Below are 11,346 nucleotides of genomic sequence, written 5' to 3' on the forward strand. Positions count from 1 at the left end.
AGTGGAAAAAGTTAAAATTACTTGAAAAGAATTAAATGTGTCCAGAAAAAAGATAATTGAAATTAGTAGAAAGCAGAAATCTGATCATTTTAAATATGTCTGGAAATATCAGACAATATATTGCCTTCATCTAAACCGTAAATCAATAAATTCGAATTTGACCCCTTCTTGCATGACCTCCACATCTCGTCAATAACCATAAAAGGTGTGAATTATGTTATTTATTATTACTATTGTTTTTTTTACTTTACATACCACCTGCTTACCAATGTCCCCTGGGAAAGCACCAAGCCTTTGAAGACGCATATCGCAAAAATCAGGAATTTTACAAAAATTTTACTAACTGGAAAAATATTCAAAATCAAAAACTTCCTATTTTTGTAGTTGACAACCTTTTCCTAGCTACCGTAGTTTTGGAGATATGCGCCTTTAAAGTTAAGGTGTTCCCAAGGCATGAGAGGAACGGGTAGCTGTAGGCACCCGAACTTTAGAAACGCATATCTCAAAAACTACGGTAGCTCTTGCAAATTTGCAAACTGAGAACTATTTAAAATTAAATTTCACACATTTTTGCAGTGTACAACTTTTTTCAGCTACAGTAGTTTCTGAGGTATGCGTCTTTAAAGCTAGCGCGCTTCACACAATTCTCAACAATTCCGGCCAATGAGACGTGTTAACTTTAAAGGTGCATAACTTTAAAACTACGGTAGTTAGAAAAAAGTTATCAATTTGAAAATTGTGTGAAATCTTATTTCACATATTTTAATAATTTTCAAAACTTTGCTAGCTCTTTCGGTTTATGAGATATACGCCTTTAAAGATGGCACCCCTCCCCACCGCCTGGCTCGCGCCAAGCAACGAGGCGTGCCTTTTTAAAGGCTCATAAATCAAAAACTACAATAGTTGGGAAAAAGTTGTTAACTACAAAAATAAAGCTCGGTTCTTGTTTTGTATCTGAAGTTTTCAAAATTCTAGCTGAGTTTTGAAAAAATATACTTAATTTTAAAACCAAAATGCTGCTATTTTTTGACAAATTTCAAACTTTCATTAAACTTTTTCTCTTAAAAGAACGGAAACGACAAAATGGAAAATAGAAAAGAAATTGGTTCCAATTACTTAGTAGTATAGACGAGGAGAGAAATTAGAATTTGAAATTTTCTTGAAAACTTTTTCCCTCCTTCTTCTGCTTCTTCTTTTGACATAGAAGACGAAAAATTCAAAAAATTCGAAGGGAAATTAAATTTTTGTGTTTTCTTTTTGAGAAGATGACACCGTTGAAGATATAGCAACAATGAGAAATGTTGAATAGAAGATATTTAAAAATTGAGGTACGTGCAAAAGAAATGTCCCAAAAAGAGTCGGGTGGCATTTTTATGAATGTGTGAAACTTCCGGAGCATTTTTTGGGATTGACAAATGACGTTTTTCGTATATTTTGAGCTATATAGTTTGACCTTTTATGGTCCAATTTTTTGGAATTTTTATCGAATTTTTGAAAATGATTTAAAAGAAAACCACCGTATTTCCTTTAATAGAAACCGACCTTAAGCCCAATACTTTTGAGCTCAATTATCTTGGTTCTAAGAGAGATATCAAAATATTGTCAACTGATAAAATATTGCTGATATTATGATAAATATTTTATCAGTTGTCAAAATTTCGGTATCATTCCTAGGAAGCGAGATAAATTGTCTCAAAGTTGACAAGTCGGCGCCGCTTGCAGGCTGAGCAATAAGGTCGGCTACCGACGTCTTAACTTTGAGCTCAATTATCTTGGTTTCTGTGAAAGATATAGAAAATTTGTCAACTGATAAAATACTTATCATGAAATCATTAATAATTTATCAGTTGGCAAATTTTTAGTATCTTTACTATGAAGCGAGATAAATTGTCTCAAAGTTGGCGGTTTGGATGGGTTCCTATTGAAGAAAATATGGCAATTCGAAATTTGATTGTATTTAAATTTAACTTGAAATTTTTAAAAATTTAAATACCAGGACCAAAAAAAAATATTTCAGGACCACCAAAATTTTTTGGACCCCAAACCGGAAGTTTTGTGGGATTTCATTGCTCATTGAAGTGCATAAAAATTCAGGAATTGTGACGTAAATTGGAAAAAAAATCTGAAAATGTTTTTTCTGGAATTCCGAAAATACAATTTTTTGAAAAAAGTGCATTTTTCGAAATTCGAAATTCAAAATTTTAGAAAAATTTCAACCCAAAAAAGCCAAAGAAAATAAAACAATAGATTTTCATTTTTCCGACTTTTTGACACATTCATTTTTCTCTCTTTTCAAGAAAAATCCTTTGGGGAGTTTCCGGAAATACTTTTGTGTGTAAAACTTTTCAAAATGGTTTCTTTTTTCCTTTTTTTTTTCGAAAATTCTGGATTTTTAGATTTTGAAAATTCATTTCCAATTTAAATAAAGAATTTAATTAATTAAAATTTAAAAAAAAATAAAAATTAAAAATAAAATTTGTGAGACCTGTTGAGAAGAAAGTGTGTGAAGAAAAATATGGCATCATTCAGAAATATACAGAAAAAATGATCCTAAAAAGTTAATCAATCAATAATTAGACATATCGATTTCTATCAAAATTTCGCATAAAATCTGCTAGTCGCGGGTTGGGTTGAGGAGAAGATATCGATCGGATTGAGCCGCCAAAGTCCTGGAAAAATCGATAAATCGATAATTGATTTATGGCCTCAAAAAATTAGGAGGACTTTAAAACCAAGAAATAACTAAACTACAGTAACCCAAAAATTTCCCTTTAAAAAAAACTAAAAATCTCTAGACATGGAAACTTACGGGCCCCGGAGATTGTCTCTGAAAGGTTTTTAATTGAAAAAATTGAAAAAAATTAAATCTACAGTAATCCCAAAAGTACCTGCGCATCGGAAATCGTTGGGTCCGAACATGTGGTCGCTGTTTCAGAGCTGTCAGCGATGTTTCGAGATAGTTTTGCTGGAAATTCAAAGTATTAGAAATGAAAATTATTAATTTAAAAAATCTTAATTGCCCAATTAACTCACAAATTGCTACAACCGCAGCCACAGCGATTACGGCAATTACCCAGAAGAGAGAACTTGACGTGGCAGATTTTATAAAGTCTTCCAAAGTGTCTGGAGATCCTGATGATAATTTTACATTTGTGGAGAGAGCAGATGTCAGGGCTTCTGGAACAAATTTAAAAATTAGGGATTACTGTAGATTCCCTAACCATCTACAGAATTGACTCCTTTTGTCAAGCGTTTGGTGAGAAGGAGGCCAGTTTTGTTGGTATTTCCGCAGGATGGTGGCTGGAAAGTACTTTTTTTTTCTAAAATTTTGAAAATCAGTGTCTTACTGTAACTCCTTCACACCCATCTCCATCGCGTGTGCAGAGCGACAGCTTGCAGACGAATTTTAGAGATTCAGCGTCCTGGAAAAAGTTAATTTTCAGGTTAAACTCCAAAAGAATCTGAACCTATGAGTATCCAAGAACTCGAGAATTTTAATAACTTCAAAAATTTCAAAGAGTTTAGAAGTTCTGAAAGTTCAGAAAATCAGAAAAACTCGTAATAGACGGGCCCCCTCTCTTTTAACTTTGAGTCAATTTATCTCTGTTCCTTCAGAAGATATAAAAAAGTTGTCAACTGTTAAAAAGTTTTTAATAATATGATAAACATTTTATCAGTTGACACATTTTTGATATCTTTTATAAGAACCGAGATAATTGAGCTCAAACCTGATAGTGCCCTTCTATTTAGCTCAAATTTAACAGTGTGAGGGCCCTTCTAGTACAGGTTTTACAGTAACTTACATGCACATTGAAAACATGGCTCGCCGCCCAGGCAGTCAGCGAGTCATCAGCGTAGGTCAAATCTGTGAGCAGTGCCAAGTCGGATGAGCATCCACGTGGATCAACGAACGCAAACTTTCTCTCGACATCATCACTAGCATAGCAGCTATGGATCTGAAAAATCTCATTTTCTCATTTACTGTTAAAGATATCAAGAAGTAATAAACTAACTAAACGTTCCTTATAATATCAGAAATGTTTTGTCAGTTTACTACTTCTTGATACATCTGACAGAAATTGAGAGAAATCGGGTTTAATGAAAAACCCCATACCTGAATTCCATAAGCCTGAGTTGTCTCATTAGTTCCATCACATTCCCATCGATGCCATACAGTTTGTCCAACTACAGCCTTATTCACAATTGGTCCATCTGGTCCATCCCTCCGAATCGAATAGGTACAAGTTGGCGGTAGGGTAGACAAAGAAATCGTTTCAGCAATCGCCAGCTCACTTCTGACGACATCTAGATTTGTGGAGAGCACTGCATCCTCATCTGGCGGAGATCCTATGAAACATTGAAGGAGATAGGCACGATCTTCAGCTGTATTCAAGTCATTTTCGTGGAGGAGGTGGAGGACGAGACTTGAGTTGAGGCCCTTTGGATCGGAGGATTTCACTTGGGTCACACCACATTCTTCATTCGAAATGAACAGGTTTAGTGGGGTCGAGGAACGCGCGGTCTGGAAGGAAGTTTTAGTTTTTTTAGCTAGAAGACAATTAGTGTTTCATTTTTCTAGTTGACAACTTTTTTCTAGCTGTCGTAGTTTTTGAGATATGCGCCTTTAAAGATGGCGCGCATAACAGCGTCTCGATGAACCAGGGGGAGGGAGGTGGCTATCCCATCTTTAAATGTGCATAAAACTAAAGGAACTGAACATGTCAACTAATGAAATGTCTATAATATGATTATACATATTTTCAAAGTTGACACATTTTTCTAGCTACTGTAGTTTTCGAGATATGAGCTTTTAAAGGCGGATGCTCTGCTCCTCCTCCGTTTTCTCAGCGCGCCATCTTTAAAGTCGCATATCTCAAAAATTACAGTAGTTATCGAAACGTTATTAATTAAAAAAGTATGTAAAGTTTTATTATCAAGATTTCATTAGTGGACAAATTTTTTCTAGCTACCGTAGTTAGTGAGCTATGCGCCTTTTAAACATGACGGGCCTCCCGTCGTCTGTCTCCCAAAAGGGGGGGGGGCGGTCCAATTTAAAGGCGCACATCTCTAAAATTACGGTAGCTAGAAAAAAGTTGTCAACTACAAAAATGAAACTCTTGTATTGTTTCATCTGATTCAAAAGAATCCCAATAAACAACCCACCGCTTTACATCTAACATCATCTGCGTAACCCTTCACTACAGCTACACCCTTGAAGCCCTCTGGTGGGTTGACCTGAATCTTGAACCCATCTCCAACACAATCCAAATCGATGATTCCAGAGTTTTCAGTATTCTCAGGACGTCGGGTAACCAATTCCTGTGAGTTTTCATCAAGATCTGGCAAAACTGGGCTTAGAATTCCGGAATTCTTGGGTTCCTGGCCTATTGGATTCGTTCCTGGTGGTCCGGAAGATCCAGAGGACGCAGACGAAGAAGAAGCAATTCTCTGAGCAAGTTTCCATGACAAATCCTCATTGTTTCCATCAAGACCAAACTCATTTTCAGCTCGATTTCCAGACAATTCATTCACAAACTGTTTATCAGCTTCGATTGTGGTAATCACCAGAACAGTTACGTTATTCTCTTTTGCCAAACGAGTCGGTTCTTGAATCCGCCCGTTTGATTGACCATCAGTCACAATGATCAGCACATTTTCAGCATCTGGGCGGTCTCCCTGGGAAATTGAACTTTTAAAAAATCCAAAAAAAAAATGGGTCCTACTCGTTTTTTAGTAAAGGCGAACTGCGAAACCTTTTCCAGCGCCTTGGTGAGTTGGCTTCCTCCCTGAAGAAAAAAACAAATTTTTTTCAGACAAGTCTAAAATTTTGAGAGCTTCAATTTTACAGTTGACACCGCTTTTCTACTTATTTTGGTTTTTGAGATATGCACCTCTATACTTGGCGCCAGGCTAACAGACGCGCTGACTTTAAAGGTGCATATCTCAAGAACTAAACGAGAAAGATAAAAGTGTATAACTATGAAAATGTGTGAAATGAAACTTTACATTTTTTCATAATTGTCAACTTTTTTGCAGCTTCCTTGATTTTTGAGTTATGCGCCTTTAAAGTTGGCACCCCTCTTCCCCGCGCCGGGCTTACAGACAAGCCAAATTTAAAGGCGCATATCTCAAAAACTAAAAAAAAGACATTTTTTGCTAACTATTAAGTTGTGTAAAATTTAATTTTACACATTTTTGCAATTTTCAACTTTTCTCTAGCTCTTTTGATTTTTGAGTTATGCACCTTTAAAGTTGTCATCTTTCTCCCTCGCCCCAAGCGCCGGGGTAACAGACGCACTGACTTTAAAGGCGCATATCTCCAAAACTAAAAGAACTAGAAAAATTGTGAACTGCAAAAATTCTTGCCCAGCCCTTGCCCAACCCCTACGCAACCCACTGTCATAAACTCTGTATCAGCGATATCATCCAACAAGTGCTTTTTACAATTATGTTTCCTCAACGAGAACTCCAAATACGGCTCATCATTATACTGAACCAAGGACACTTGTACACCATCCGATCCGAAATTATTGAATTTCGAAACTGTCTCCCCAATTAGCTTAATTGCCCGATGGAATCGTTGTTCGTTGAAATTGTCAGAAGAATCCAGCAAAAATAGAATATCCGTACGATTTCTATCCAGATTCGGCTGATTCGGCGTTGGACACTGACCAGATGGAATGACGAAATTCGGTTGAATTTCTTCAGAAGACGACATTTTGGGTTTCGATGAGTGCTGAAAAACTGGAGAGTCTGGAAATTTTAGACACAAATTTTTGAGAAATTGGTCAGTTGAAGCTAGAAGCGTGAGACGCTAATTATTGAGAAAGGTGAACTGTTAAGGAGAAGAGTTAGCTGGAAATTTGAATCATTCTGAAAAATTGTTTTATAACCTAGAAAAAATTAGGTCATGACCTAGAAAAAATTGGGTCATGACCTAGAAAAAATTGGGTTATGACCTAAAATAAATTGGGTTATGACCTAGAAAAAATTGGGTCATGACCCAAAAAAACTAGGTCATGACCTGGAAAAACTGGGTCATGACATGGAAAAAATGAAAATCTAAGTCATGACCTAAAAAACTAGGTCATGACACAGAAAATTGAAAATCTAGGTTACGGCTTATAAATTAAAAATCTAGGACTGAAAATGAAAATCTAGGCCGTGACCTAAAATAAAATTTAAAATCTAGGTCATGACCTAGAAATCATGACCTAGAGGTAATGACCTAGAAATCATGACCTAGAAATCATGACCTAAAAAACTAAAAATACAGGTCATTTCTAGATCACACTTTTCTGGGTTACGGTCTTAATTTCTAGGCCGTGACCTAGTTTTTCCTAGGTCAGGTTTTACTAGATCATGACCTAGATTTTTAGGCAGTGACCTGAATTCTTCAAAATTTTCAGCTTTTTTTGTGAATGTTTTCCAACTATTTCCGAATTTTTTCACCTGTTGATTATCATTAGTAGTAGTACTGATAGTGGTAGTTGTTGTTACAAGTGGTATGGCAAACTCGTTAGTGTAATCATAATCCTCATCCTCTCTCATTATTATTACACTATCTGGCGATGTCGTCGTCGTCGTCGCGACGTCTTCTGCAGAAGTCGTCGGATTCCATTCGATAGATGACGTCGAGAAAAAGGGCTCTTCTGTGTAGATCGTGTGTGGGTGCACTTCAATTTTCTCTTCTACAGTATACCGGCGAAGGGATACGGTGGAAGTTTCTGGTTGTTGTGGGGTAGAAGGGGTTACTGTAGAAGCGGTAGAAGTGTTGACGTCTTCGTGAGGTGGTAAAGTGGTGGTGACTTCGGCGGTTACGGTAGAAGCGGTAACTTCGATTTTCTCCTCTACAGTATACCGGCGAAGGGATACTGTAGAAGTTTGTGTGGTAGAAGTCGTCATGTCTTCGAGGGTTACTGTAGAAGCGGAAGGGGTAGAAGTGTCCAGTGAGAAAGTGAATGGCTCCTGGGTGTCTGTAGTTTGTAGTGTGGTGGTGGCAGTTACCAATGGGGGACTGAAGGTCGATGGATGGAGAGTTGGAGCTGATGATGGCTTGGTTGGCAAGTTGTGAAGAACCGTGGAGCGTTCTGGAAGTTTTTACTTTAAAAAATTGAGAAAAAAACTTAAATCCGAAACAGATATCAAACAGTGATCAACTGACAAAATATTTATCATATTATCAGTAACATTTTATTAGTTAATACCTTTCTTTTTATCTCTCACAGGAACCTAGATAAATTGGGTCAAAGCTACCCCACCCACCTGTAGTAAACATAGCAACTGGTCTCGAAGTGACCGTACTCTCATAATCTTCTTCGTTGGATTCCAAATTCACGATTCCATGGTGTGTGGGACCAATCGATGGTGAAACTTCTATTAGAGGTTTTCGGGTGGGAATTTCGAATCCTGGACCTCCTGGATTTTGGAATTCCTCTTCGGAATCTATCGCCACTGATGTTGGAGGATGGTATGGAGGAAGGGTTGTTGTTGGTGGTGTCCATGGAGCCCAAGTTTGTTTTGGAGTTGGGGGTGGAGTCTGGGAAGTTGTCGTTGTTGTGGGCGGAGTGGTGGTTGTGGTTGCGGTGGTGGTTGTTGGGGGCGGAGTCCAAGTGGTCCTTGTAGTTGGAGTTCTGGTAGTTGTGGAAGTTGTAGTCGGAGGTGAAGAAGTCTAAAAACACGGATTTTCAAAATATAAAGGGCTTTTAAACCAAAAATCTAATAAAGTTTCAAAACCCACCTCAGTCACTCTGATCCCTGGCATCACATGAACATGTCCACTAGTTGCTCGTGCCCATGGAGCCTCCGTAGTAGTTGTTGGAGCTTCTGTAGTAGGCGGAGCTTGTGTAGTAGTCGTCCATACCCGTGTGGTACTAGTAACGATGATTCTAGTTGTGGGCCTAGCCGTGGTTGTGGTCCTTGTAGTCGTAGTCGTTGGCGGAGGAGTCGGTGGAGTTACTGTCGGTACCGTACCCCTACTAGTTTGCGAAATATCTTCAGAATCCTCTGTGAAGTAGTCATCGTCATTATTAAAATCTGGGGTTACTGTAGTAGTTGGTCTCTGGGTTGTAGTGGTTCTGGGAATCGTCACAAGCTTTGGAGTAGGTCTACTCGTGGTTGTTGTCTTCTCCTCTCCCTTCTGAACCTCATCAAAACCCTCCTCGATAAGTTTTTCCAGATCTTCCTGAGTGATTTCTGTATTATCAATTGTTTCTCCAAGATTCTTTGCCAGCTCATCAACCAGTGCCTCTTCTAGCTCTTTCCTCATTCCATTATCCATTGTCATTGTACTTCCTCTCATTCGATCCATCACTTTTGGAATTGCCCGGTCCAATTCTTGGTTCACGGCGTGGTTTACAGTGTTTTCTAGCTGACGGTTTGGTGTGGATACTGTAGCTTTGACCTCGATGATATTGGATGGTCCGGAGAGTTTCTTTGCCTGTCCCTCATCCACAAACTCCAATGTCTCTCTATCGAAATCCTTTGTGATCACAATTGGATCCGAATGCGATCCTGGACCTCCATGGGATGTTCCGATTCCAAATAATCCATGTACAGGGGTCTTAATTTCCGTGTGGGATGGCATTCGATCCTTGGCATTCAAGTACAGATGAATAATGATGTTGTTCACCGGATCCAGTTGTTGGGGTCCCTGGAAAAATTATAATTCGCTTAGGGTTACTGTAGTTGATAGGGAATTTGGGGGAAGTTTAATCAGGATCGAAATGCCTAGATTCTATGGAAAATTCCAATTCGGGAAATTCTGAGAGTTGGGGTCAGAAAAAGGCTAGAAAAATTAAAAAATCGAGAGACATTTCGAATATCAGCCGGCGAGACTTCCACTTGAGTTTGTTGTTGGAAGGAAGACGTGGGGATTCTGATGTGGGGTTTCTGAAATTCTTTAGATAATGAGAAGACTAACTACAAACTACAAATGGACAGGGATAGCGAAAAGAAACAACAATACAAGAACAATTGACATGGATAGCAGGAACAAGGTATGTACAAGGCAAATATAGAGGAAAATACACAAAAATTCAAATTCCGCGCCAAACCACAAAGAAACCGACAATTTGAAAAACGCTAAAGACCGTACAACCTGTAATAGAAGGACCCCCCCCCCCCCAAGGTTAATCTTGAGCTCAATTATCTCAGTTCCTATGCAAGATATCAAAAATCGATCAACGGATAAAATATTGCTGATATTATGATAAACAATTTATCAGTTGACAACTTTTTGATATCTTTCACAGAAAATGGTAGAAAAGTTCACATTTTAAAAAATACACAAACATCAACTTTAAAAATCCTTATAACCACATGAAAACATGCCGGGACCATACAGAAAACATTCCAGATAAAAAATATCAGACGAAAAAAAACTATAAATTGCCTACCTGGAAGTGTTGAACTGGTACATTCGGAACTCTTGGAACCTGTCCTGGAGCTCCGGCTCTCAAATGGTTGCGTGCTGGAAGGAATGATGGGGGTGTCTGAAAATTTTTTAGAATTAAAAAAAAATTGTTAGTGTATGATTTTAAGGTTTTTTATGATCTGAAATTCCAAAAACTTTGCTTTAAAACATTAAATTCTTACCTGTGGAATCCTCTGCTGATGTACGGGTCCCTGAAACCTCCTTGGATCCTGTTGTTGAAGTTGTTGCATTTGCCAATTGAATTGTTGAGGTTGTCGATTGAAATTCCTATTATCTAGATTCAACGATGGCTTCTGGAAGTTCGGATAACTTCTTGGTGGTTGGAAATTCGATGGTCTAGGAGGTGGTTGATATCCTCGAGCCAGTGTTGGAGCTGGCTCATTTTCTTGTCTTGGTGATGGTGGTGGACGGAGGAATGGGCGGCCAATGGGGATTGCATCGTAGGTTTGGGAAGAGATCTGAAAACAGTTAACTTTGAGCTCAAATATCTCGAGTCCGGTGAAAGATATCAAAACTTTGCTAACTGATAAATTATTAATCATAATATCACCAATATTTTATCAGTTGACAACTGTTTGATATCTTATGACCGAATCGAGATAGCTGAGCTCAAAGTTTCAGGCGCCCATAGTTAAGATTCCTCCCGCCTTCTCGTTAATTGGCTTCTTAATTTACGTCACGCCCTCACCTTCAAGACGCGTTAGAGAATTCCACGTATTGGAAAAAAATCAGTGCTCTGTAAAATCTCTTTGAATTTTATTGTTGGATAATTTTCACAGGCACCTTCTCCCTATTAAGAAGCCTTTTGCATTACGCTGATTATTGTTGTCTCTTTGGCTTTTTTCTGTCGATTGGTCCGATGCGAAAAAAGTACTAAAAGGCCCTACGGGTCGCTATGTTTCCGGGTTCAT

At 38.1% G+C, this 11,346-nt stretch overlaps 1 protein-coding gene across 1 annotated transcript in view; it reads right to left on the bottom strand.

The window, feature by feature from the left end:
• Positions 1 to 2,573: 2,573 nt before the first annotated feature.
• Positions 2,574 to 11,346, bottom strand: part of Cbr-dpy-1 — a gene marked incomplete at both ends in the record, with an annotated part of 9,553 nt that continues 780 nt past the window's right edge. The window contains 15 exons of the mRNA XM_045243344.1: positions 2,574 to 2,669; positions 2,889 to 2,965; positions 3,034 to 3,177; positions 3,222 to 3,300; positions 3,348 to 3,422; positions 3,804 to 3,956; positions 4,115 to 4,522; positions 5,164 to 5,676; positions 5,724 to 5,786; positions 6,389 to 6,736; positions 7,411 to 8,090; positions 8,266 to 8,671; positions 8,741 to 9,652; positions 10,398 to 10,493; positions 10,597 to 10,893. Coding sequence (XP_045095678.1) covers positions 2,574 to 2,669; positions 2,889 to 2,965; positions 3,034 to 3,177; positions 3,222 to 3,300; positions 3,348 to 3,422; positions 3,804 to 3,956; positions 4,115 to 4,522; positions 5,164 to 5,676; positions 5,724 to 5,786; positions 6,389 to 6,736; positions 7,411 to 8,090; positions 8,266 to 8,671; positions 8,741 to 9,652; positions 10,398 to 10,493; positions 10,597 to 10,893 — 4,347 coding nt within the window. The remainder of the gene's footprint in view (positions 2,670 to 2,888; positions 2,966 to 3,033; positions 3,178 to 3,221; positions 3,301 to 3,347; positions 3,423 to 3,803; positions 3,957 to 4,114; positions 4,523 to 5,163; positions 5,677 to 5,723; positions 5,787 to 6,388; positions 6,737 to 7,410; positions 8,091 to 8,265; positions 8,672 to 8,740; positions 9,653 to 10,397; positions 10,494 to 10,596; positions 10,894 to 11,346) is intronic.

This window comes from Caenorhabditis briggsae (genome assembly GCF_000004555.2).
Source record: "Caenorhabditis briggsae complete genome, chrIII, whole genome shotgun sequence".
Classification (NCBI taxonomy): domain Eukaryota; kingdom Metazoa; phylum Nematoda; class Chromadorea; order Rhabditida; family Rhabditidae; genus Caenorhabditis; species Caenorhabditis briggsae.